Consider the following 20933-nt stretch of genomic DNA (forward strand, 5'->3'; position numbering starts at 1 on the left):
CCGAAATTTCTTGTTTGTCAGCCTTAAAGGGGTACTCAGCATGTTACATTGGCGATACAAATTGTCAAAAGTAAGTGCAATCAGATCCAAATGAATCGATAAAACGAACCAAAACTGTAATCTTCTGTATGCTCAATGCTGTTGGTTTAATATGGATCTGACATTGGAATCAGCTAAGTTTCATTATCACCAAAGAACAAAAGAACAACACTAAACCGCCTCCAACCAAAACTAAACATTTACGTTAACTTTAACTCAGCGATGCCTGCTTCAGGCTCAGCTACTGCTGAAGAAATCAAGGTAAAAAAAACAAAAGCTAGTGCCTATTCAGGTCAAGAAGAAAATCTCAGGCCCATGGCCTCAGTTAGCAAGATGGAATCCAGCTGCGTCTGGCCTATTCTCCACACCCTGAAGTCCGGGGGGAAGAAGCGATCCCGGTGCCATTGCCGCAAATGCTTCATCGTGAATGGCCCACGGGCTACCCCCTGTGGATCGATGTAATTCCACATGGGCTCATGCTCACCTGGTGGATTCATGCATTGCAGCGCGTGAAGCGCAGCCAGTGCAGGAGCACGGCCTATAGGCGCTGTGGTACCATTTCTGGGTCTCGTGGTAGCATGAGGAAGAAGCGTGGGAGCACTAGCACCATTCATGGCTCCCGGAGCACCAAGAGTGGGAGCCATGATCACGTCAATGGCAGCGGCTACAGGAGTAGAACGTGCAGCACGTGGTTCACGTTGCACCAGGTGAAGATCCTCGTCCTCATCATCGCTGTCCAAATCGATGACAACAACACTCTTGCCGCCATTGAGATGCCTTGGGGTATCTCCGCCATGGCCATTTCTCACATCGACGCGTTGAGCCGTGACACCATCTAGCAAAGATTAGTCTTGGTTAGAAAAGAGGAAACGGATACAAAAGCAATCACAGGGTAAAGAAATTCACTGCTTGCTCCCAAACGCAAAGAACCGAAACTCTAATCAATGGTAAACTAAACGATGAATGAGAAATGGAAGTTCAACATGCAGCAACGAGAAACCTCCAAAATTCATTAGGCCAATCAAAAGGAGTGAGTAGAAAACCTTGAGCACTTGGGATTTGATTGCGCAGTCCAGGACCGGGAGTACCACCGTTACAAAGGGCTTTACCAGGTGCTACATGAAAAACCATTAAAAATATGGAAACCATAAGGATGAAAATCCAGCAACAGCAATTAGCCAAGTGCATACATTCCATATTTCAGGGAAATGGATTCAATGCCAAGAAAACAATCACTGGACAGCAGAGATGATTTTCGTTCATAAGTATAAAAACTATACATGCATATTCTACTCACATGCACATGCATATCTGCATGTTAGATCAGAGTAATACTGGTGTGTACTGCTGCATGTTTTTCTCTTTTTGCTTGTCTGTTGCTTTGCCCTTAATAAATGTACCTTTAGGGGATTGATCTGGTGCTTAACCCCTTATTAAGTGCTATGGTGTTGACTTCTAAATTGAGCGCTAAATTAGTTTGAAAAAAAAAATCCTAAAACCAAATACTAGAAGTATTTTCTTAGTATGATCAACTATCTTGAATATTTCAAGTCTAAACTCAACAGTAGCATTTATATCCTTCTATTCCCTTTATTATGTTTAGTTTTTAGATTCAATAATTGCTTGCATTTTTTTAAGTTCAGAGGCTATGATGTGGTGAGATCTGTCTCGACCCAAGAGTACTGTGCTAGTAGCCTAGTACTTCAAAAAGATGAAAATGGGGCTGAAAGAATCATTGTAAAGTACCTTCCAAAGCAACTTCACAAGTAGTATCCACCAGCTCAGATGCTCCTAGACCTAGAGACGATCCAAGTAACCCATTGACCACAGTCAGTCAGAAGGAAAGGGGAGAGGGGAATGTAGAACAGTAAAGCAATGACAAACAAAACATCATGATTGATTAACGAGAAAACAAACCTTCTGGAGTTTCCTCTGTAACAACCTCCATGGGATCAGCTACTTGCCCTGATGCATCTAGAGCCAAGAAAGGAAGGAGGTAAAACCTTTCATTAGTTACATCTTTACCAAGAACAATCTATTTAGAAGCAAAGGTATTTGAGGAGAAAAGGCAGACTAACCTTCTGGAGTTTCCTCTTTGACAACCTCCAAGAAATCAGATACTTGCCCTGATGCATCTGGATCAAAAAAGGGAAAGGAGGTAAAACCTTCCATTACATCTATATCAATGTTAATCTGTTCAGAAAGAAAAGGTAATTGAGGGAAAAAGGCAGAGAAGCGGAATAACCTTCTGAAGCTTCCTCTTTAACAATCTCCAATGAATCAGCTACTTGCATTGATGCATCTGGAGACAAGAAACCAAAGGTAAAACCTTCCATTAGTTTCTGAAGTTAAGATATTTGAGAAGAAAAGGCACAGTGCAGAATAAAAGGGGGCAAGCATGGTATTTTTCTGAAAGATTAGACAAGGGAGAAAACATGATCAAAACAAAGCACCAATGACACTGATTTGAAACAAAACCTTCTGGTGGTTTCTCTGTAGCAAGTTCCAAAGATCCAGTTAATTGCTCTTTTGCACCTGCGATAAAAAGATAGGAGGGAACTTAGAATTTAATGAGAGAGAACAAAAGGCTGCAGTTAATTCCATCTAATATTAAAAACTAACAACTGAAGTTCAAAACAACATAGAAGAAAAATATCAGACACGATGCAACACCGAGGAGAAAACAACACTAAAAGGGCTTAGATAAAACTAATAAAAGACTAATCATGAAGTAAACAGAGTGAATATAGGATTATAGGAACAAATCTTCTTCAAAGCGTTAACTGCCCAAAATATCATTACTGGGTACTTAACATTTGACAACAAACCTTCTTGTGATTTAGCCCTTTCAATTTTGGAGTAATCAGCTACTTGCACTGCTGAACCTGGAGACAAATGCAAGCAGATCTCAGCACATTAAAAAAGTACAGTCTCCATAGGTGTGAATAGCAGATCTAATACCAATGACTGTTCAAGATAACAACTCGTCTGTGGGGCAAAGGCAGAGGTGTGAATAGCAAACCATTTTAGGGGAAAGGAACAAGTGCACAACAGCAAATATCCAAATGGAATGGAAAAGTAAAGCTAACAAGAAAAGGTTTTCACTCACATACACTCTTGATGAGCTAGGAAAATATTCTAAATGATCAACATGGTTATTATTGTGGTTTAGGTAATTCAAGAATTCTTTGGGATCTACAATAGCTACATAAACAAGTAAACAACTGGAAAGCATTATCAAACATGAAAATGCAAGAAAATATTATAGCATCAATTTTGTCCGTGACATTCCCATTTGCTTACAAATAGGATCTAATAGTTGTTTTTACATGCAAAAATGGTATTTTTTATGACAATTTACACAATAATACAAAGCATGGGATTGGAGTTGCCCATGACCATATGGGCATATTGCACGTCATGAAACATTAGCAGCATATTATGCCAAACTGGCTAAACCCACTAACTTTTAAGAGTGCATCACCATTTAACTTAGCAGGGCATCATCAATGACCATTTGTTGCTGCAATCAACTTGCAGCAAATTAGCATGCAGAGATTATAGTAGGATTTACCATTTTATATATTTTTTTCTGTATTTTTATGGGATATTTGAGAATCTAAAGAACCTGATGGTGCTTGAATTTCATATTGGATATCAATTTTGACATACCAGAAACATGCTACTTATGTGTTATATGCTCCTCCAAACCACCAGTTTCAAGTGTGGGTGTTAAAGAAGACTTGCAGGGAAAATTTCTTTAGTGCATATGAAACTAATGAGCTCAAATTTGTCCTTATCCGTGCTTAGTGCTAGCTTCAAAAGGTAACATGCATTTTTAAATATAGAAAATGTACATTGCAATATAGAACAGTATAGTGTGGGTAGTTAGCTACTGCTCTATGTAACCTAGGTAAACAAAGTAGTGGCCAATGTGCAGAGTAACGCAAACAAACAACCCCGACAATGCTTTGCAAACGAATCCAGTTTTTGTTTAAGAAATTGAATACTCCCAAATGTTTGTAAAGAATTAACTGACTATAACTTTGAAACATAATATTTGAATTTATTACATGTCAAACAGGACGTACACATTATGTATCCACAACTGGAAAATAGCTGATGAAACAATTCATTTCCAACAAAACAAATTGTTATTTCAAATGGGTCAAACAAAATAAATGGCTTCATGCAGTTAAGATCTCAGGAGTCAATCTTTCTGCTGAAATGACACTGCAGGGATGATGCACTTGATTTATGAAGCTAAAAATAAGAAAATAGTTTAATAACCATGACCATAAATATATCATTCTACCAACCAACTCAAGCAATAAAGTTCAAGGTTTATAGACAGTTTAGAATACAAATAAACACACTGCTAAGGAAAGGTGCAGCACAAAATTAAGTCAATGGGATATTCGAAGAGCTATAACTTTAACATTAGTTTCAAAACACTTCACTTTTGGTAGCATACCGTTATACAAAAGACAAAATTTGCTACAGGGCATCGAAAAAACATGTAATTAGCCAGTGGACACCGTAAGATCACGAATTTGCTGCAGGACACCACAAAAATGTGGTAATTAGCTGGTAGACACTCCGTTCATTATTTTATTAATTTTGGAGTTAAAATTTTTAAAAATGACGAGATTGCCCTCGGTGGCTGGGTCGCCACCCTCACCGCAGCTGGGTTGCCTCCACCGCGCCTACTCAGTCGTCTTGTAGGCTAGGGTGCGGCGTTGAGACCGACTGGGTCTGGTTCGACTGGACCCAGTCAGCATAACGGGTTAGCCACCAAGGAAAATCTCGTCATTTTTAAAATTTTTGACTTCGAAATTAATAAAATAATGGCATGAGTGTCTACCAGCTAATTACCACATTTTTTGGTACCCTGCAGCAAATTCGTGATCTTACGGTGTTCACCAGCTAATTACACGTTTTTCGATGTCCTGTAGCAAATTTTGCCTATACAAAATTACAACACATGTGTTATTCTTAAAATGTAGTTTTACATTGCACTACCACAAAATATAGTTATATACTTCTATGATATTTTTGCATAAGTTGAAATTTGCTCTAAACTGAATTACTGATTTCAAGCTCTAGATGGACATAGATTTGAATAGTGAACTTGCACCTACATGATGTATCACTTTGCACTATTATGAACATAAAACAGATGGGAAGGGAAATTTGTTCTATATAGAAGAACCAAAATTTCAAGGTTTTGCACCTTTAGTTTCTTCAAGATGTTTGCTGGCTGCAAAAACAAATTCATCCTCTTTTCTCTCTTCTATTTCTTGAATAGCTTCTGGGACCTCTGCAAGACGACGTTGTCTTTCGGCTTGTGTGCTTAGGAGTTGTTTTTTATTAATAAGGTCATGCATTGTTAAAAATATAGTCAAGGAAGAACTGTGATAAAATTCTTTCTATGTTCCAAGGAAAAAAAATGCTGTCAATAGTACAATAAGAAAATAAAACAAAACTATATACATGAAAAGTTTATGGCCACATGATCGTCACTGTACAGTGTAAATATGGAAGGATATTCTTGGCGCCAACCCTTCTCATGTGCTCTTTCAATCTCCTTTTCCAGTCTCATAATTTCTCTATCAATCCACTGAAAGAAAAATGGAAACCTTGTCAACCATTGTAACACCCGCAGAAGTATTCAATTTGGCACAACTAACAAATTTGCTTTCACGCTTCAAACTGCATCTACATATGTAAGAAATTTAATTTGAAATGAAGGTAGCACAAACAGTCAAAAATCTAGATATCTCCAGAAAAGGGAATATAGACTGTGCCTTGACCTATTACTACAAAACAAAATTAGGATATAGCTGAACAATAATCTAGTACCAAACCAAAAGATAAGTGCAAAACATTTTTATATCAAAAGTAAAAAAACATTTAAAATAAATGTAACTATTTGTGTACAAGTTTGAAAAGAAACTAACATCAATAATATAGATGATTTGTTTTGTAGTTACGAACTAAAGATAGGAAGTTAAGGATCTCTTGCTTAATCATGCACTATTGCATTCAAGAAGATTAAAGCCCCTTCCTCTCTTTTAAAATATAACATAAATGATTTCTTATTTAGCTTTCCATTTCTATACTAAAAATGTAGCAGAATAAAAAGGGCAGCGAAATCAATTCAGAGTTCACTTACATGATTTACGATGTCCACATGTATACTTGCAGCTTTCTCTTCTAAATCGGCCTATCAAAAATCCAGACCCAGAGCAGTAAAGAGGAGCTTCAAAAATGCACTTTAGGTGCTCAAGAAAACAAAAGACTGAATAAGCTGCTCTTATGTTTTTTTTTTAGTTCATAGAAACTAATAAGCGCAAACTCAAGTAAATAAGCTGACTCATATAGAACATGAATGTTTTACCCGTGTTGGTGTGAATGCATAACTCCAGGCAACACAAAGACTCCAACATTATGTTTTACACAATAAACAGGCACCTTCATGACTCAGTCAGACCAACATGCATAAGTTAAGTAGCAGTAGGTTCTCTATATTACTAACTCCGTTTTTTTATTTGACGTTGTTGACTTTTGGATCTACATTTCATATTATTCAAATTTTTTGTGCAAATATGCAAATTTATAAAGTCATGCTTAAAGTGTCTTTAGTAATAAAATCAAATCACAACAAAATAATTAATAAATATGTACATTATTGAATAAAACGAGTAGTCAAACGTATATCTAAAAGTCAACGGCGTCAAATAAAAAATGTGGAGGGAGTACTACTGTATAAAAAGAGATCAACCCAACATGGTATGCGCATGAACATCAACAAGGATGTCTCCACTGTTTAAAATAATCCCAGAAAACACAATATCCTTTCATCACTAACGTTGTGTATGTAAATGACTGCACACAATATATATCGCTGATGATGTTGGGGACTGTAACTAGGAAAATGAAGCTTTTCATAAGGCGGGCTTACACCTCAAAAAAAAGGCGGGCTTACAATTGTAGGTCTTTTGAAGACTTCTTTCTTTGCCAACATAAGGAGATCATTACACTCATCCTGTCATCAAGAGCACAAAAGGAAGTGTTTGACAATATCATCTATTCAGGAAAATATTTTGAGTGGGCAGAACTATGATGAAGAAAGAAAGCAAGGAACTACTTCATCTGTGTCACAGTTCTAGTCTGACACAAAAAATAATATTTATAAGGGTTAGATTGCTTGTCCTTGCTAGATGGACATACTACCACAACATCAAATAGGCAGTTTTTTTGGTGTGGTCCTTGGGAAGTACCAAGAGGTACTAGCACCTTACAAGGAAGAATAAATCCTAACAGTAGGGGCAATCATGTATTTCCATGTTGAAATTTTTTGGTACATGTGCCAGATTATAGTGTCAAATGGGAGTAATAACAGTCTACTTGAACATAATGGTAGCACTCATTCCATTTTCAATCAGTAATACAACCACAAATGCTACACAGCTACTGGAAGAAAAGAACCATACCTCCTCTATGTCCTCTTCGGACAGCATGGAGATCTTGATTTCATCCCACATATTGGAAACACATAAAAGAATATCTGTATCTTTGTCCTTTATCTTGTATTTTTGTGAAGATTTCCTAATGCCTGTCATGGATGTTTTCAACAAGGTGAGGAAGTTGTTTCTAGGAAGGATAGTACAGCAGATAGGCCCATGCATGAAATATGAATGTAGCACTAAATATTCTACGTACTTTACAGAACAAAAATGGGTTTTATCTCTAAAAAAAGAACAAAGAATATGTTTCGGCTTGCTGGTTAATGAAGAAATAAAATGATGTAAAAAGGTGATTTGGCCTTCCACTGCAATGCTACAGATATGCTATACATGCTTGACAAATGAACTACAGAAACCACTGAAGTTCAAATCTTAGGACGACTGCCTGCAGTTGAAAATTACCTGTTACTACGCCAAGCTGGTATGGTTTTTTAGACATTCGATAACTATAATTCTTGAAATCATTCTTGACTCTAACCAAACTACCAACAACTTTCTGTTCAAACATGTCTTGACCTAGAAGATCCATAACTAAAGTTCTTCTCAGATAAATTAATTTCAAGTTATTTTGGTTAAGAGCTGCAAAGCAGTTCCTGTTTCTCTTTGAATCCCTCTCAGAAGTCTCTGCCTTCAAACAATTAGGAGGCTTCTTTTTCATACTTGGCCCTTCATCATTCTCAGAATCGAGAAATTCATCATCTGAAGCAGCATTTTCCGCAAGATGTAATTCCAGCAAGCTATGGATCATATTTGACTTCACTTTTCTTTTCCTAAACAAAGAATGCAGCTGATTATCACAAGTTACAGATTTTCTTTTCCTGTCATTGAATAGATTCCTCTGCTGGATGTACTCCTTAACAACTCCAGTAAGTACAAATTGATCAAGAGGTTTAGTTGTATCCTTTCCAATACATGACAAAAATTCCATTAGCTCTTTTGAACCCCAACCAACATATGTTTTCTTGTTTGATCTCTTTCTCTTCAGTGACACTTTTGCTTCGCTTGGTTGGAACTTTACGCCAACCAGGATATCATTAACACTCAATGGATTCTCATCTGCCCTACAACCTTCTTCTGGGGGTTTCTCTGAATCCCTTCCTTGTTTACAGTTTAGGCTTCTTCTAAGACCAACATTGGCTTCTTGCAAGTCAATCAATGCCAAACCTTCATTGACTTTAATAGCCTCCCAGTAGTCTTTAAACAAAACAAGATAGTCCTCCATATGTTTAAATTCAACCATTTCCTAAGGATGCACATGAACAGTTAGAAAAAGGCCACAGAAGAATGCATATGGGGATGTCAACTGACATTTTTGCATAACCTACCCATACAAATAATACCAGGGAAATAATAAAGAAACAAATACAAGGTTAATGGATTTATGACAAGTAAAAGAACATTGAATATTTTTTGCAGGATTGACTAATGGAATAGCATGAGTGGAAGGGGGATTGGTGGGACATTAATACCATTTCCAGAAAAAATGGTTAATAAATACTGTAATTTAAAAACTGTACAAGGATCCACAAGCAGTTACCCCATCAGAATTAGCTTCAGAATTCTTCTCAACAAACAATACCAATTTTAAACAGATAGTGCATAATCCTTTCTGGCTCTGCTTCCTCAATTGTACAAATTCAGCTTTTCCAAGGCATTCACAGCATACAGAGGAAATTGGACAGCACAAACAATGATAGTCTGAATTCCCTTTGCAGCTAGCACATTTGTGCAATTCTGCAAATAGCCGAAGGCTCAAAATTAGGCTCAGGAATCAATAGCATTAATTTAATAGAGGATAGAAGTGAAAAGAGGCACTCCACAAACACAAATGAGATCCAGAAAATGCATAGTAGTGTAGAGCTATATTTGGGGTTAGGTTTTCAATCATATGAGCCATGTTCAACACTGAACTAGCTCAAAAACGAACCATACAGCTTATTTCTGATAGACTATATGCTAAATACCATTTTAGTTATGTCTATGCTACATAAAAGTTACCAGGAAATTAACTCTCCCAAGTTATTCTGTCCAAGATATAGAACCATATTCTCTACTAATTAAGATTTTCTGTCCAATATATAGAACCGCATTCTCTACTAATTAAGGAAAAGCTAAGCAACATGCAGCTGCTTGTTTTTTTTTCTAGAAAAAGAAAGGGATATCGACAGTTTTACAACAGAAGGCATGATTTAGGATACTTGTCCTGAGTCCTGACCAATTAAATGAGGCAATAAACATGGGCAAGCAGCAAAATGAGGGCAGCAATGTCGTGCTAATTCAGATAGCAGCTAAGCATGGTTGAAAAACTTTAAAAAAACACACAAAAGATGCTCACCGCAAATGAACTGGTCATCAGAATTAAGGAAGTTATCTTCCTTTCCGACGCAGCGCGGATGGTAAGCTTTGAGGCAGTTCCTGAAAGTGACGATTAGGAGTAATTAGCACGCTACACTGTCACCCAACGATTGAAAACGTGCGGATGGTAAGCTTTGAGGAATTTCCTGAAAGGCGAGGCATATTGGCAAAATTAGCTCGCTACAATGTCACCAACGATTGGAAACGATCCTGATGATTGGAATGATCCCGACAAGGCGACAGTATTGCTCCAAAACCAGCACAGACTGAATTCGGCATGTAGCAGCCACAGCACCCACTACCAAAACCCACATAGCACCCACACCTCCGCATACAAAACCGGAAGGAGGAGATAGCGAGCGACACGAAACCAGGGACCAAAATAAACAAAACTGATAGAGAGAGGGAGAGGAGGGAGAGCATCACTTGGAGTCGCAGACGCGGAGGTTGCCGCGGTCCTTGCAGACGAAGCAGAGCTCCTCGGCGATATCATCCGCCTTCTGCTTGCACCGCCTCCCCATCCCAACCCCCACCCCCACCCACCTCGCAGGGGAGAAACCAGAAACCCCTCGATAGATTCCGATTCCTCGTCACCCCCCCGGAGAAATCTCCGCCGAGGAACCTGTCCCCCGGCGGCCGCTCCGGAGAAACCCCACCGCACGGAAGGGTAGGCCCCGCCCGGGCTCGGTAGGGACCAGCGAGGGCGGCGGCGGCGGGCGACGAGGAGGAGAGAGGGTTTTGTGGGGGGGGGGGGGGAATGGGAGGTGAGGAGGAGGATCGAGCGGGCGGTTCGTCTCCCTCCCTCGACGCGCGTCGAGGAGGTCTCTCTCTCCTCTCTCTCTCTCTTCTCTTCTCTCCGTCGCTTTCGTATTTCTGCGAAGTCTGCGCCAGCGTCGCGTGCCGCGCGCGTGTTCTCTCCTTTCCTTTTTTTTTCCTTGCCAAGTATGCTGGAGGAGAGCGTGCCGGCTGGGGCTGGCTGCTACAGGGGCATGTGTTGTGTGCTACCTACGCTTTGGGAGAATGAAACAACCGTGGTGTCCTTGGGTTTCTTCCGGGTAAACGTCACCACCGTTTGTTTTCATACAAATGTGTGATTATGTTTTGTACTGTACGTGCAAATTTGGTTTTAAGTTTTGATGTGCTATAGATTAAAAAAATGTGTTTGATTTTAATTTGAAGTTTTTGATATCAATGTATGATAAGTATTGTTGAAATTTTGTGTGCGGCACGTTTTTTGATAAGTATTATTGAAATTTGTGTGTGACACGTTTTTTAAGGAGTATTTGGTTTGCTACTGAAATGTTTGGTAGATTTGGTAAAGCAGCAGCCAAACTAGCTTTTGTTTTGTTACGTGTCAGCCTTTGTACATAGAAATATCGATAATATATAAATCCTAGCTAAAAGTACTATGCCTTTTTACTATTCGACATTTTTTGTTGTATTTTCTTTGGCAAGCTACCGCCTGTACAATAATTTATATGGATAACTACGACGAGTGTTTACAAAGGAGCATAGTCTATCAAGGGAGTTAATGTAAATATTTGTACAGTCTGGCTGCATGCAACGGTTGTACCATGCAAACGAATATGGCCAACAAAATGTACTGCAGGCTGGATTTGTTGCCAAATATAACAATTTGTTCTACTTTTTGAATTTGACATGTAAGTTATAAATGCCTGATGCGGCTATGAACTAAAGACTACGTATATAGAGACAAACCATCAGCGTAGAAATTCCAACTAATGTATTTTTTTCCTACTTAGCATGTTCATATGTGCTTTCTGTGGTTAGCCAGAGCATGTACAATCATTTGTGTCAACAACAATGACAATAACATTACGGATGTTTACAGAGGAGCATAGCCTATCAAATGAGCTAGCACGAACCATTGTACTAGCTGGCTATGTTGCATCGATTGTACAATGCAAACGAATATTGCTAACACAAATTATTATACAGGCTAGTTGCCCGATGTGGCTAAATGCGGAGGTCGCCGCCACTGTCCTTGCAGACGAAGCAGAGCTCCTTGGCGATACCATCTGCCTTCTGCTTGCTTCGCCTCCCCATCCCAACCCCCACCCCAGAGAACCAGAAACTCATCGATAGATTCCGATTCCTCATCACCCCCGGAGGAATCTCCCGCAGAGGAACTTGTTCCCCGCCGGCCGCTCCAGAGAAACCCCACCACACGGCAAGGTGGGGCCCGCACAGGCTTGGGGGGACCATCAAGGACAGCAACAGCGGTGGGTGACGAGGAGGAGGGCAAGGGTTTTAGTGGGGGGAATGGGAGCTGAGGAGGAGGATCAAGCATGTGGTTCGTCTCCCTCCCTCGACGCGCGTCGAGGAGGTCACTCTCTCTCCTCTCTTCTCTCCGTCGCTTTCATATTTCTGCGAAGTTTGCGTCAACGTCGCGTGCCGCGCGCGTGTTCTCTCTCTTCCTTTTTTTGCCAAGTATGCTGGAGGAGAGTGTGACGACTGGCTGCTACAGGGGGCATGTGTTGTGTGCTATGCTTTGGGAGGATCGAATAAGCTTACCGGTGTCCTTGGGTTTTAGGGTAAACGTCACCGTTGCTGGTTTGTTTTGATACAAATGTGTGATTCTTTTTTGTACTGTGTGTATAAATTTGGTTTCAAGTTTTGATGTGCTATAGATTAAAAAATGTGTTTAATTTTAATTTGAAGTTTTTGATATCAATGTATGATAAGTATCGGTGAAATGACACATTTTTAACGGAGTGTTTGGTTTGTTACTAAAATGTTTGGTAGATTTGGTAGAGCAATGGGCGAACTAACTATTTGTTTTGTCACGTGTCATTTGAGCCGTCGTATATAGAATTATTGATAATATAAAAATCTTGGCTAAAAGTAATATGTCTTTTACTATTTGATGTTTTTGGCTCTATTTTCTTTGGCATGCTACACCCTATAGAGGAGTGTAGTCTATCAGGGGAGTTAATACAAATCATTATACAGTATGGCTACATCCAAACAGTGTATCATGCAAGCGAATATGGCCAACAAAAAGTAATATGCATGCTGGATCTATTGCCGAATATAACAATTTGTTCTACTTTTAGAATTTGACTTGTAAGTTGTAGATGTCTGACGTGGCTATGAACTAAAGACATAAACCATCGGTGTAGAAGTTCCAACTACATGTTCGGATGCGTTTTCTATGGCTAGCCAGAGGATGTACAATCATTTGTGTCAACAGCAATGACAACAATATTACAGGTTTTTATAAGGGAGCATAGTCTATCAAAAGAGCCAACACAAAACATTGTACAAACTGGCTATGTACCATGCAAACCAACATTGCTGGCACAAATTATTATGCGGGCTAGTTGTGTGGTTGAATTTACCGATTTTCTTCTATTTTTGGAATTTGATTAGTAAGTTGTAAATGTCCCTTGTGGTTACGACTCAAATACTAGAAGTAGAAGAAAATTTAGTAGCATGGTACAATTGTTCTAGCTAAAAGTAATATATCTTTTACTATTTGACTTTTTGGTTATATTTTCTTTGGCAGGTTACGGCCTATATAATAATTTGTATGGATAACGACGACGATACGAGTGTTTACAGAGAAGCATAGTCTATCAGGGGAGTTAACGCAAATCATTATACAGTCTGGCTACATGCAACAGTTGTACCATGCAAGCGAATATGGCCAACAAAAAGTAACACGTGCTGGATTTGTTGCAGAATATAACAATTTGTTCTACTTTTGGAATTTGATCCGTAAGTTGTAAATGTCTGATGTGGCTATGAACTAAAGGCTACATATATAGAGATAAACCATTGGCGTATAAATTCTAACTAATATTTTTTTCCTATTCAGCATGTTCAGATGTGTTTTCTATGGCTAGCCAGATGTACAATCATTTGTCAACGACAACAATATTACGAGTTTTTATAAAGGAGCATAGCCAATCAAAAGTGCCAACACAAATCATTGTACAAACTGGCTATGTTGCATCAACTGTACCATGCAAACGAACATTACTGGCACGAATTATTATTCGAGCAAGTTGTGTGGTTTATTCGAGCAAGTTGTGTGGTTGAATTTACCATCTTCTTCTATTTTTGGAATTGGATCGGTAAGTTGTAAATGTTCTTGTGGTTACGACTCAAATACTAGAAGTAGAAGAAATTTTGTCGGCATCGATAGCTTTGCACAAACATAACATATAGGCGACATAAAGCATCATATCAAAGCCTAGAGTATTTGTTCATGCTATTTGTATTTGTGTGACAAAACTATGGAAGGATTTTTTCTAAAATTAAAAAGCAACTTGTTCAAAAAGTAACCTAGTAAAAACGTGGTCGGCAGGATTCGAACCTGCGCGGGCAAAGCCCACATGATTTCTAGTCATGCCCGATAACCACTCCGGCACGACCACTTTGTGCTGCTTTCTTAATATTGACTCTTATCACTCTCACACTGGTCAGTCATCTCATCTCTATATAACCCATTTACCCTTGCACATCTATATCTATCAATAGATTTAAACTAGCAATCCTTTCATCTCATACAAGAAAAGGATGCAACCCAACAACCCCATACATCTAACTCAGGTTTCAGAAAGCTAAACTTTGTAAATGATCACTGCATCTCAAGACCACAACTTATGACCACACCATGCGGTACAAGAAAATAGAAAGGAAGCAGTTTAGGGATGCTTGATTCAATGCTAAAATGATTGACTTAGGCTCAACCCTCATAACGGTTCAAGTAATCTGTGACCTTTTCCATAATCAAGCATACACGCAGAGAGTACATCAGCACCATTACTCACCAAGTAAACAGCTAAATCAACAGTAGTGAAAGGAAGCTGCGCGCAGTTTCAAACTCCCAATCTGTATGGTTACTTTGTCATATATACAGAGACACCGTTCAAGCGCATATGGTAACACAAGACTACAGAAGAAAATTATAATCACAGGCACAAAACAAATATGTAGCGCAAGGCCTAAATGGCATCCCACATAAAGTGGGAATGTAACTACATAAGGTGTTTACACAACCAGAAGTGTATGCTCCCAAGTAGTCGGGTAGCAGCTAGATCTTTAGCGACCAATATGGTATCCTCACAAGCCAAGTGACTTTGGACAATTGTATTCCTAAATCTATGCCGTCGATCTCAAGCTCAGATGTGCCCTAGCACAGGCCACGGGGTCACTCCATTGGCAGGAAGCAGAGGCTTCATGATTGGAGCTCGGCGCACCATCGGGATGGATTCATTCAGGCGTGATGCCTGGGTCTTGAACTGGGATGCCTTCTGCATAAGTCATTACAATGTTATGGCATTGAAATCTACACAGAGCTAAAATGTTATTAAGGAACACATGACATTGAAAATCACACAGGTAAGCTAAGCAACAATGAGTTACATGCTGATATCAGGAATAACGTTAAGGGTTAGCAGAATTGTTATCAACAAATCACATGGCATTACATAGAACAACTATGGAATTACTTGCATTTACATGACTGTAGTTTGTGTGGCAAAATGCAACCTCTGCTCTTAAATATTTGTTTCGGGTAAGCATGCTGCAGGATTCTCTTTCGTGATCAGTATCTACTCTAGGTCACCCTAATCATCTTTTCAAGTCAAAATTCATTTGGGCACTTTTCCTGTTGACAGGCGTGGCCGCGTGGGCACACGCAAACACAGGTATGCATTATTTTTTTATCATACTCATGTATTGTCCTGCCACTAGGATGACAACACAAATCACAAACAGAAAGAGTTCTTTGTGCAAAAGTGTGTGGATGATGACAACAAGATTATTAGCCAGGTCAGCCGAAAGGATGTCGACAAGATTACTTACTACAAGGAGCTACATATTTCTCATCTGCTTCAAACTTTACTCACATAATGTACATCGTGTAATCTGCTTAAAGAAAAACTTGATCACCTATGCTCTAAAGGAGCTACCTGTTGCTTAGCTGGTATTAAGTTCTGAAAATAATGGTTTTCTGTTTGGTTAACTTTTGAGAGATCCTCCTTTTCTTTTCAATGTACAGTGAGGTTGGTGAGTTATGGTATTGTTACCGTAACAAGGTACTCCATCCGTTTGAAAATATAAGATGCATTAACTTTTTATACAGTCTCTAACCTTACTCATAGTTTCAAAGACTATTAATTTATATTATAATACATTATTAACAACTATAAAATTTTAAGACAAGCCTTATGGTAGTACATACCTGACACAAAACACATCTACCGGTAGCTCAATTATCAGTCAAAAATTTTCAAATGTTGACTTTAAAAAACAGGAGCACATTATAAATTCAAAGGTAGGTAAATGGATAGAGGAAGCAGCGTCTGAATGATACTGCAGGATGGCAAATTGAGGCGCTTACAATAAGCACGGAGCGGCAAGGTTGGAGTGTCTAACAAACGGCATGGCCGGCAAAGAGGGGAAAGGCCTCACCTTTTCGTCGAGGACGAGCCGGACGCGCGCCACGGCCTTGCTCTGCCGCCGCATGCGGTACAGGCGCCGCCCCAGAACGGCGATGCCGAGCAGCGCGACGGCGACGGGCATCGACCACGCGCTCCTCGCCGCGCGCAGCGCCCACGCCCGCAGCACCCCCATCGGCAGGTGCCACCACCGCACCGCCCCCGCCGCTCCTCCCTTCGTCACCGCGCCCTCTCCCGCCGCCGCGCCGACCGCCTCCTCTCCCGCCGCCAGCTCCAGCGGCAGCGGCTCGGCGGCCGCCTCGGCCTCCTCCCGCCTCTCCCCGTCGTCCGACGAGTCCGACCACAGCGCGGCGCGGTCAGGGCCGTGGAAGAGGAGGTCGTCGGGGTCGGGCTCCACCCAGCTCGCGTTGCCGGAGGCCGCCCCCTCCTCCTCCTCCTCCTCCCCTTCCCCTTCCCCCACCTCCCCATCCTCCTTCGAGAAGGACACCCTCTCAGGATACTTCACATCCGAGCCAAGGTCGAAGTAATCGTACTTGATCGCCCCAGCGTCGTCGTCACCGCCCTCCCCGCCGCCATCGCTCGGCTCGGCCACGGCCGCCGTGGGGGAGGCGAGGAGCAGCTCCCAGTCGTTCAGGTCCGCCGCTTCCCCGTCCATCGGGGAGGAAGCAGACGACGGCGAGGGGTCACCTGGGTGGGTGGAGCCGAGCGGCGGAGGCGGTGGGATTTGGAGAGGAGAGAGGAGAGAGCGTTGTGCCGTGTTGGGTGGGGAAGGGAAGGGAAGATTTGCGGGTTTGCGAGGAAAAGGTGGTTATTTTTGCAGGGGAAACACTTTGGATTCTAGCGTTTTGGGTGGAAGGGGGGGAGGAGGAGAAGAACCTGATTCGTTTTTGTTTGCACCATCCATCCATCCATTCACTGAATGATGGTTGTATTCAATGCACAATTGTGTCTACCTCTAAATATTTTAAAAAAATGTCTAATTGTCTTGGGTTAAAAAAATGTACAGTTTTACTAATTTTATATATATATACCTTAGACGTAAAGGGAGTAGTTACACATGTATAGAGGCTTTCTATATATATATCCCTAGTGAAATATATTAATATTATTATAATATAACTCTTAATTACTGCTCCCTCCTTTTTCACAAGCTAAAACTTTGAAAATGTCTAGATTAATCTATATATTCATTATCATCGATATGAATCTAGACAATAATTAAAAGTCTTACCTCACGAAACATATATAGTCCGATTTTTCAAGATGTAGGTAATGTTCTATTGTTTGCGAGAGAGTTGACTATGCAAAACAAAAAATATAATTAGAACAAGATTTGGAAAAAATGAATTTATTTAATTTCAAAAGAAATTTTGTATATACAACTTTTGGAAAAAAATGTTTTGTTCAATAATTTAGAAAATATCTTTTTAATAATGGAAAAGCATTACATCTCCAACCTTTTCCGGTTAAACGTACCACCGATGAGTTTTAGAACTAGAATAAGAGCAACACCCAACTCCTAATAAATTGAACATCGCCATTGATGGCGAGGAATATTCATTTTCTATATGAGTATCGAAAGAAATGCGTGAACGGTAGAAACGAGATGAAATGTGAAATGCAGGAGTAGATTTTTAGAGGCCTGCATGTCGAACCGGCGTTTCGTGGCGGCTACGAGCCCCGGGATCTGCTCTCGCTTCTGGAAGCATTCGCCGACAGAGAGTGCATTTCTTGTCGATTTCTTTGGCATGTCGAAACCACATTTTAGATATCTGTTCCTTTTAAGTGGATCTAACGCCCTCGGTTTTCTCTGATCCTTCTGTGACAGAATGTCGAGTGAGAGCGAGATTCTGGAGCTATTCACCTTCGTCATCATTGGCAGGAAAGAATAAATCCTTTTGCAGATTTTTCGCTTATACTTATGCATACAGCTAAACTTAAAATTTAGAACTTAACATTGTAGTTAATTTTTAGGATTTTTCATCACATGCTTTAGAATAATATGAACACATATAATTTATAAATTATTTTTAATTATTAATAAGCCGTTTTATTTGTGCTCGACTTCAGCTGAACAACGAGTCCGCAAAATTACAACTGTCAGCGCATTTTGAGTGATCATGAAACAGATGAGTTTGGCACTTTGAAAGGTAAAGACCCTGTCCACGTCGCTCCTCTAGATCTTTCTGTAACTTCAACCATGAATACGAAACTACCAGTTCAGCTGCTTTCTGCCGAAAAGGTTATATGCTCCGGGTGCACAAGTTAGCTCAGAGGGAAAAAAAAATCAGCAGATAAAAAGAGAAGATTTTTTTTCTTCTGCAAAGTTTATATATTTTTTTCTGTGAAGTCAGCAAACGTCAAAGTTAGGCCACCAGCATCAGATTGGCGCATACAGCTTAATAAATTACCAGGTGCAGGTGCTGCCTGTTTTATATCACCCGTGTGCCAATTCACAACCATAAGAAAAGCACACGAGCTTTTCCAGTGTCTCGACGAAACATCATCTTCGTCATTAGAGTGATGAGGTTTGTTAGCCTGCAGATTTAACGGAAACTGGTCCCTGGTTTAGCGAATCCATTAGCGCATGGAGATGGAGTGGCACAGCAACTGGGTCACCTGTTGCTGATTTTGATTCGGAGCAGTGGTTGGAAACCTTGGAGATTTCTAGACGAGAATCTGACGGCGGAGAAGTGTTTCGGTGGGCATCTCACCTGGGGCCCGACCAATTCTTTGTATTGCAACTGAACGGCGGCGCCGGCGATGGGGTCGCCGGCGCCGTGGAAGATAGTGTACCAACTGCATGCAGTGAAAACGTTTTTTTTTTTTTTGTATTTTTGGGAACGAAACGAAAGAGTGTTGGAGTAGTAGCAATGGACCGCGCTTACGCCGAGCTTGGTGTTGATCTCTAATCACGTCGGCGGCGCGCCGGCGCCGGCGATGGCGTCGCCGGTGGGCAAGGGATTGGTCGCGTACAACGCGGCCATCTCCCGCTGCGCACGGGCGGGGCTGCACCGGCGGGCGCTGGAGCTGTTCGCCGAGATGCGCGCGCGCGGCCTCCGCGCCGACGAGTACACCCTGCCGCCGGTCCTCAACTCCGCCGCGCTGCTCCGCGTCCCGCCGGCCGGCGCGCTCCACGCGCTCCTCCTCCGCGACGGCCTCGCGCTGCACCTCCACGTCTCCAATGCCCTCGTTGACGCCTACGCCAAGCTGTCCCGCGTCGGCGCCGCGCTGGCCGTGTTCGACGAAATGCCGCGCCGGGACGTTGTCACCTGGACCTCCCTCATGACCGGGCTCGCCCGCGCCGGCTCCCATGGCTCGGCCGTTCGCGTATACTGCGACATGGTCGCCTCCGGTGTTTCCCCCGACGAGTTCGCCGTCGCGGCAGCGCTCAGCTCGTGCGCCGGCTCGACCGCGCTCGATCTTGGCAGGTCGGTGCACGCCGCGGCGGTCCGGTCAGGGCACGAGCCGTTCCTCTCGGTCGGCAACTCGCTCGTGTCCATGTACGCCAAGACCGGCTCGCTCCGCGACGCGCGGACGGTGTTCGACGCGATGCTCACCCGGTGCGCCATCACATGGACGGCGCTGATCGTCGGGTACGCGCAGAACGGCCGGGGCAGGGAGTCCCTCGCCGTCTACGCCGACATGGTCCGGTCCGGCTGCAGGCCGGACTACGTCACCTTCGTCGGCCTGCTCTTCGCCTGCAGCCACGCCGGCCTGGTCGACGCCGGCAAGGCTCACTTCCAGTCCATGCAGTCCGAGCACGGCGTCGCTCCCGGACCGGACCACTACGCCTGCATGGTCGACCTGCTAGGCCGTGCCGGCCGCCTCGACGAGGCCGTCGACCTGCTCGACGGGAGCCCGGCGGCCGAGCTCGACGCCACGGTCTGGAAAGCCCTCCTCGCCGCGTGCAGGACGCACCGGAACGCCGCGCTGGCCGAGCGGGCGGCGGCGATGGTGTGGAGGCTGGACCCGGCGGACGCCGTGCCGTACGTCATGCTGTCCAACCTCTACTCGCGGGCGAGGCGGTGGGGCGACGTGGCGAGGGTGCGCGCCCTGATGAGGTCGCGAGGCATCAGCAAGGAGCCCGGGTGCAGCTGGGTGTTGGTGGCCGGCGTGACGCACGTGTTCCACGCGGACGACGGGGATCACCGGCGCGCGGCGGAGATCCACCGGAAGGTGGAGGAGATGACGGCGAGGATCCGGGCGCGGGGGCACGTGCCGGACACCGAGTGGGCGCTGCAGGACGAGGCGCCGGAGGGGAGGGAGGAGGGGCTGGCTCACCACAGCGAGAGGCTCGCCGTCGCGTTCGGCCTCCTCGCCGTGCCGGCCGGCGCGCCGATCCGCGTGTACAAGAACCTCCGGGTGTGCGGCGACTGCCACGCCGCGATCAAGACGGTCGCCGAGGTGTACGGCAGGGAGATCATACTGAGAGATTCCAACTGCTTCCATCACATGAAGGATGGGGCCTGTTCTTGTGGAGACTACTGGTAACTGAGCTTGGTAGAATCGTGTTGTCTTCGACCATTTTTTGGTTCATTTAGTGTAGGCAATTATTAGCGAACTCAGTCCAATGAGC

General features: G+C 42.7%; 3 protein-coding genes and 1 non-coding gene across 5 annotated transcripts; 1 reads left to right on the forward strand and 3 right to left on the reverse strand.

Moving 5' to 3' along the window:
* Positions 1–70: 70 nt before the first annotated feature.
* On the reverse strand, positions 71–10459 carry LOC102711125 (zinc finger CCCH domain-containing protein 44-like). Of its 2 annotated transcripts, XM_015842564.2 has the most exons (17): positions 10350–10459; positions 9904–9983; positions 9106–9302; positions 7971–8811; positions 7536–7657; positions 7028–7087; positions 6215–6265; positions 5589–5659; positions 5273–5427; positions 2868–2924; positions 2518–2574; positions 2285–2341; positions 2118–2174; positions 1957–2013; positions 1786–1836; positions 1083–1154; positions 71–874 (listed from the first exon to the last, which is right to left on the reverse strand). In XM_015842564.2, exons 1-17 carry the CDS (start codon positions 10442–10444, stop codon positions 333–335), a joined length of 2622 nt encoding a protein of 873 aa, XP_015698050.1. In that variant the 5' UTR covers positions 10445–10459; the 3' UTR covers positions 71–332. The 2 variants fall into 2 exon arrangements, with proteins under 2 accessions (XP_015698050.1, XP_015698055.1); XM_015842569.2 differs by lacking the exon at positions 1957–2013.
* A 3785-nt stretch (positions 10460–14244) lies between these two features.
* TRNAS-AGA lies at positions 14245–14326 on the reverse strand. The gene has a single exon. It is a non-coding gene; the product is annotated as a tRNA-Ser (tRNA).
* A 441-nt stretch (positions 14327–14767) lies between these two features.
* On the reverse strand, positions 14768–17197 carry LOC121055122. The gene is made up of 2 exons (XM_040526567.1): positions 16368–17197; positions 14768–15205 (listed from the first exon to the last, which is right to left on the reverse strand). The coding sequence occupies exons 1-2, from the start codon at positions 17007–17009 to the stop codon at positions 15074–15076; spliced, it is 774 nt and encodes a 257-aa protein (XP_040382501.1). The 5' UTR covers positions 17010–17197; the 3' UTR covers positions 14768–15073.
* Positions 17198–19208: 2011 nt separating this feature from the next.
* Positions 19209–20904, forward strand: LOC102711670 (pentatricopeptide repeat-containing protein At2g03880, mitochondrial-like). Its single transcript, XM_040519947.1, has one exon. It carries the CDS (start codon positions 19295–19297, stop codon positions 20846–20848), a length of 1554 nt encoding a protein of 517 aa, XP_040375881.1. The 5' UTR covers positions 19209–19294; the 3' UTR covers positions 20849–20904.
* Positions 20905–20933: the final 29 nt, after the last annotated feature.

Source organism: Oryza brachyantha, chromosome 1, assembly GCF_000231095.2.
Source record: "Oryza brachyantha chromosome 1, ObraRS2, whole genome shotgun sequence".
NCBI classification, from domain to species: Eukaryota; Viridiplantae; Streptophyta; class Magnoliopsida; order Poales; family Poaceae; genus Oryza; species Oryza brachyantha.

Coding starts and splice junctions, on each gene's coding strand:
- LOC102711125 (XM_015842564.2), bottom strand. CDS start 10,444: ATGGGGAGGCGGTGCAAGCAGAAGGCGGATGATATCGCCGAGGAGCTC. Junction 5,660..6,214: donor ATGTGGACATCGTAAATCAT/GTAAGTGAACTC, acceptor TTTTTCTTTCAG/TGGATTGATAGAGAAATTAT. Junction 5,428..5,588: donor GAGAAGGGTTGGCGCCAAGA/ATATCCTTCCAT, acceptor TATATTTTTAAC/AATGCATGACCTTATTAATA.
- LOC121055122 (XM_040526567.1), bottom strand. CDS start 17,009: ATGGACGGGGAAGCGGCGGACCTGAACGACTGGGAGCTGCTCCTCGCC. Junction 15,206..16,367: donor GGCTCGTCCTCGACGAAAAG/GTGAGGCCTTTC, acceptor TGACTTATGCAG/AAGGCATCCCAGTTCAAGAC.
- LOC102711670 (XM_040519947.1), top strand. CDS start 19,295: ATGGCGTCGCCGGTGGGCAAGGGATTGGTCGCGTACAACGCGGCCATC.